The 5,190-nt window shown below is 47.9% G+C and overlaps 1 protein-coding gene across 1 annotated transcript in view; it reads right to left on the bottom strand.

Annotated features, from left to right (window-relative positions):
• Positions 1 to 4,695, bottom strand: part of RPN1 (ribophorin I) — a gene marked incomplete at its 5' end in the record, with an annotated part of 6,859 nt that extends 2,164 nt beyond the window's left edge. Inside the window, 7 exons of the mRNA XM_010166489.2 lie at positions 89 to 208; positions 407 to 545; positions 810 to 909; positions 1,232 to 1,424; positions 2,401 to 2,610; positions 3,098 to 3,404; positions 4,631 to 4,695. Of these exons, the coding sequence (XP_010164791.1) occupies positions 89 to 208; positions 407 to 545; positions 810 to 909; positions 1,232 to 1,424; positions 2,401 to 2,610; positions 3,098 to 3,404; positions 4,631 to 4,695 (1,134 nt within the window). The remainder of the gene's footprint in view (positions 1 to 88; positions 209 to 406; positions 546 to 809; positions 910 to 1,231; positions 1,425 to 2,400; positions 2,611 to 3,097; positions 3,405 to 4,630) is intronic.
• Positions 4,696 to 5,190: the final 495 nt, after the last annotated feature.

The following is a 5,190-nucleotide window of genomic DNA, read 5'->3' as shown; positions in this document are numbered from 1 at the left end:
CAGTGAGAGTTACTGTTATGAAAAAAATCTCCAACCATCAGCTGAGTAAGCCACTAATGATCCCACAGGACTCTTCATCATACAGCACCTTAGTGATGGAGAAATCCAGCCTCACGTAGACGATCACAGTGAAGAACAAGATGTAAAAAGCTCCAACCACCAGCAGAGGCTCCTGCAGCATCAAGATTTTGTTGAAGGTGTAATGAATCTAGGAGAGAAGGTCGAAACACTGAGGAGTGACCCATGTTACTATGGGAGAGAACTCCTCTCCTCAGGGAGTGGCCGAACTGGCCATGAGTCCCTCAAGTATCTATTTCTGGAATCTGATACAGGTATTTTGACTGTGCTACTGAATGCAGAGGAGGTGCAACTGCTCAGGCAAACCATACAGAGAGGTCAGACTTACCACAATGTCTTGGATGTGCTGCTCCACCAGGTTGCTCTTGTGTGCCACGATAACTGGACGTCCAAAAGTGTCCAGATAAGTGTAGTGAAGCTCGTCTGAAGCACGACTGATTTCATAGGGGCTGTCCACATGGATATTCCTGTAAAGAAAGCCAGACAGTCCCATATGACTCTACAGTGTTTGAGATGATGTAACCTAGGACTTGGCTGGCCAACCGTGGCCTCTAGCACAAGGCCAATTATGCACTTTAAACACTAAAAGGAAGCAAAGCTGTGTTCCACGGTCTCCTCCACATGCACAGTCATGGTTTTGTTTCACTGTCCTCAGGCCATAACAGCAAGCCAGAGCACTGCCACCAACACAGCATCATCTGCAGTAAGAAGCCAGGAGTAATGACACTTACTTGGCACCTTCTGGCAGGATGATCTTGACAGTCAGAGAGTCGGTAACTTGCTCATCAAACACGTGGTCGACAAACCTCATTTTCAAGGCATACTGATCCCCTAAGAAAGTGCAGACCAGAGGGTGGTTACAATTCCTCAAAGAACAAGGGGCAAAGCTCCTAACAGAAGCAAGAGCAGAATTCAGAGGGATCCATTGTGCAGCAGGGGGCACTCACTCACTCACTCAATTATATTGTAACCAGATGTCTACAAAAACCTGAAGGAAGCAGAGAAAAGAAGGTGGATTTGCATATTCTAGAAATAGCTAGTGAGTCTTGTTGCTAAGGTGCAGAGTACCAGAGCTTTGAATTCTTTACTGTACAGCAACCACCTTGAAACACAGAGAAGAAGGATTTTATTCCCTTTCCCCTGTGCCACCCACCGAGATTGTAGAGATATTCGTAGCTTGGCAGGTTATAGCCAATGATATAATGGGTTTTCCATCCCCCAAAAAGCGGGAAGCGAGGACGGATCTCCATCTCCACGGAGTCATCCAGGACAAGGAGGTGGCTGGTGGAGATGTTTCCGATTTCATCTCTGTAATAGACGTCCTGAGCAGCAGCTGGGAGAATGGTCTGTAGGGAGAGAAGCAACAGCCAGCGCAGGGCTGGGAGTTATTTCCAGTGAAATTGGCAAAACCAATAATGGCTGCTAAGCATGGAGAACCTGCGCTCCCAGGACAGATGACAAAACAGCCATTCAGCTGCACTGAGTGGTAAAATTGTGCTATTATATGCAATCATCCACAGAAGTGACTGCCAGCATGAAAATCACTTGGCCTCTAAATGAATGTGCTTTCTCCAGCCCAGTTTCAAATATCCCAGGCAGCAAGGGATCTCATCATGCCCACCAGGACAGCAATTCCCTTTTCACTCCAGCCCACTGCCCTAGCTCACTGAGCTTGCTGGCTTTAGGCTCAGCAAAATGAGATTTCTGTTTGACTGCACCACCTTAGAGAATTACAACAATCAATCCTAGAGGCTTCAAGCAGCGAGAAAGGTTTTGGTTCAGATGAAAACACAAAATACTTTTCACATCTGGCTAGCAGAACCACAGCTTTAACTCTTGTCGAGTGCTTTGTAAGCGAGAAATGAATGGGTGAGTTTCCAATTAGTACTGTTTGACATGATGAGGATGTGACAGAGAAGGCAACTCTGAAAATAAGAGGGTGGGGACAGAATGAATGACCCTTGCACAGTGGAAAATGGAAATCAGAGCTGTCAGCACAGGGATTAAGGATTTTAGAGGGTCGCTGAGATCGGAGGGCTGGGAGCATACAGAAACTTTACATGCCCTGGTATACGCAGTTTGTTTGGCAAAACAGATGCAATGAAGTGTATAACCTCCTAATTGTACCTCCAAAAGCCATTCCTATTTAGCATGAGCCTTCTCTGAAAATAGATCAGAGTTTTAATACTCCCTTATTACTTGGGTATGGTTACCAAAAAAAAGGCAAAGGACAACTGTATTTTTTCCCCTCTGATGGGGAAAAGGATGGAAGAATGGGGGAAGCCACAGCTTAAAAAAAAAAAAAAGAGGCAAAATGTCAACCTTAAAAGACTTGACAGAAGAGATCCCACTGTCTGGCTGTCTCTGGTAGTCATATCTGGAGAAAGGCCCTTTCAGCACTGCTCCTGTGTGCTTCAAATCAACCGTCTCTTCAACTGCAATGTTTCCCCAGTGAGACACCTCGATGACCCGGGTCATACTGGTGATGGTCAGGAATGGACTGTTATTTTCATAGTGCACCTTCAGAGTGTCCTAACAAGGAGAAAAGATGAACTATTAGACTCCCCCTCACAATTATCTGTCTCTGTGTCCTACAGAGAAACCTCCATGAAAGACTCTGCAGAGAGGTGAAGCTGTCTGCACAAGAAGGTTTAAGCCACCCCAGCCCAGTTCACACAGGGCACTGGGCACCTGTGGTGTGCTCGCAGGTCACGCCTGACAGAGTTATAACAATAAGGGGGGGATGCAGTCTTCCCAAATGCAAATACAGCCCCACCAGAACTGTGCACAAACTTGCTTGGTTTGCTCTGTGGACACCAAGGAATGGTCAACAACCACATCTGTACCAGGAGCACCTTGCTGGAGCAGATGTTCCTGGCCTGCACACACGCTAACTCAGGCTTGACCTGCGATTCTTACATGAAAGCCTCCACTTCCCACTCTCCAGCCTCTGTGACACAGGTGCCATGTTTGCAAGATGCTCTCTGCAGAGCCACAACCTCTTTGCACAGACATTTACCTGGCTGTATGGAGGAACATCCTTGAAGGGACCATATTCAATCATGTCTTCAGTGCGGGAAGGGTTGCCCAGCTTGGTGTAACTCTCTACGTTCCTGGAGGCCAGTTTGACCCGGGTTGTTTGGGTCTTGGTGAAGTATGGTGAGTAGAAATAGTGATTTCCTTCAAAGACCACAAACTGCTTCTCACTTTGGGTGATATGGGTGGGGTAAGGCTGCAGGACGTGCGTGAAAACCATTTCAACGGATACACGGACCTTGGCTCCTGGTGCCAGAGGAGATGGCAGCTTCACGGAGAAGAATTTTCCACTGGAAGGGAGAAGAACAGGTAAGTCATGCAAGATCTCCCCTGAGAGAGCAATCAGATCCAACCCCTGCATCATCCTCTGTGGATGGGAGCCCATATATCACACACACACAGCGTGTGTGACTGGGGCCAATGTTTTATTTGCTCCTCCAAGGCACACAGATGTCTCGTCCCAGAGCGTGTGCTTACTCTGGACCGGGGAAGCAGGACAGGAGGCCACAGCGGGCGAGCTCTGTCTTGGCACAATTACAGCCTTTGCTTCACAAAGACACACAGGTCCCACGTTGGAAGGGGGACAGTGGCACACCCCATTCCCTAGTTCTACATTTATAAAGCACGCTTCAGCAGGGTTTTTTTCACTCTTCTACAGATGACAAGAATTATTTGAATCAAAGGAAGCATGTGCAAATGTCGAGAAGACAAATCACAAACATCTTAAGCACCTGTTCCCACAAAGTCTGTTCATTCTCAGTTTTTTGCCCACAGGATCTGAAACTAAGGAAGGGACAGAACGTGAGCATGGTTTTTGACTGAAAGATATGAGATTTTGACTGAAAGATATGAGGTTTCACCAAACCTGTAAGGATGCACCAAGGTAATGACAGAAGAGAACAGACTTCAAATCATGCCTCGTGGCCCAAGAGCAGGATCACTTGGCCTGCAGCTATGTCAGAAACTCTGGTCCACCTTGGCAATTTAACTCCACAGCTACTGCCCTTTGAAACCCAGCAGCACCGTGCTTCTGACCCACTTTACAAGCACCCTTTATTTCTCAGCTCTCATGGCTCAGAACACACCTGCCTGCCCAGTCTTACAGCACACACACAATATCCCAAGCTTGACAGTGCAGAGCCTCTGGCAAAAGACAGAGCATCCTCTCTCCCTGCAGCGGGCACCAGCCCACGCTGGGCCGCAGTATCCAGCGCACTGTGGTACTCCCCACATCACAGATTAAGAGCAGGGCTTTGGTGACACAGCCAAAGAGCACTTACAATCTCTCTGTAATCACCACTGACAATCATTTTGGGTCTCAAAAGGGAGCAATGGGCGAGAGCATGACTGTAGCTACAATGCTTCTCTCAGGATGCAGCCTGAGTACAGAGTGGATCTTCTCAGGAACAAAGGATCTCCAGATATGTGGGGCTGGGCTAGTATTGCTGCTCCACCCTGAGGATGGTAGAACCCAGATGCACAACTCCAGGTACTGACCTTAGAGGGTGACACTCACCTTTTGCCCTTAACTTTAGTCTCTCTCACTTCCAAGGTGTTATCCTCTTCTTCCTCTCCCTTCACCTGTTCCAAAACAAGACTGATCAGTGTGCTGCTGCTTTAAAAGATTTAACACATCCAGGGCAAACTCCATACACTCCCTACCCACGTTTTAGGTGGATGCTCAGTACAAGCTGATAAGGAACTAGTTTATTTTTAAACATAGCACTTTTATAGTACTTTTCATTAATACAAATTGCAGAGTGGTCAGTGTGCAAGAAACGATACTGGAGACTTCTCTTCCCTTTCAAGTTCCCTTGATCCCAAGCCAGCAGAGTCCCTGTAACTTGTACAAATGAGAATGAATCTCAGCCAACTGCTTTTGTGATTTCTCTCGTTTTGCACCGTGGCTGGGGCGTGACCAGCCACGGGACGCTGACCCGGCCAGCGATCGCTGCAGATACTCCTGGGATCAGAAGAACCCTCTTGCTCTCAGGTCCCTGGGGTAAGATGCTTGACCCCCCCCGTCCCACCCCACCGCGGGCCTGCACGAGCTGGGGACACAAGCCCCGCTCCACC

This window comes from Antrostomus carolinensis, unplaced genomic scaffold (assembly GCF_000700745.2).
Source record: "Antrostomus carolinensis isolate BGI_N321 unplaced genomic scaffold, ASM70074v2 scaffold32124, whole genome shotgun sequence".
Taxonomy (NCBI): domain Eukaryota; kingdom Metazoa; phylum Chordata; class Aves; order Caprimulgiformes; family Caprimulgidae; genus Antrostomus; species Antrostomus carolinensis.
The sequence above is the reverse complement of the archived record's forward strand: the minus strand, read 5'-3'. Positions and strand labels throughout refer to the sequence as shown.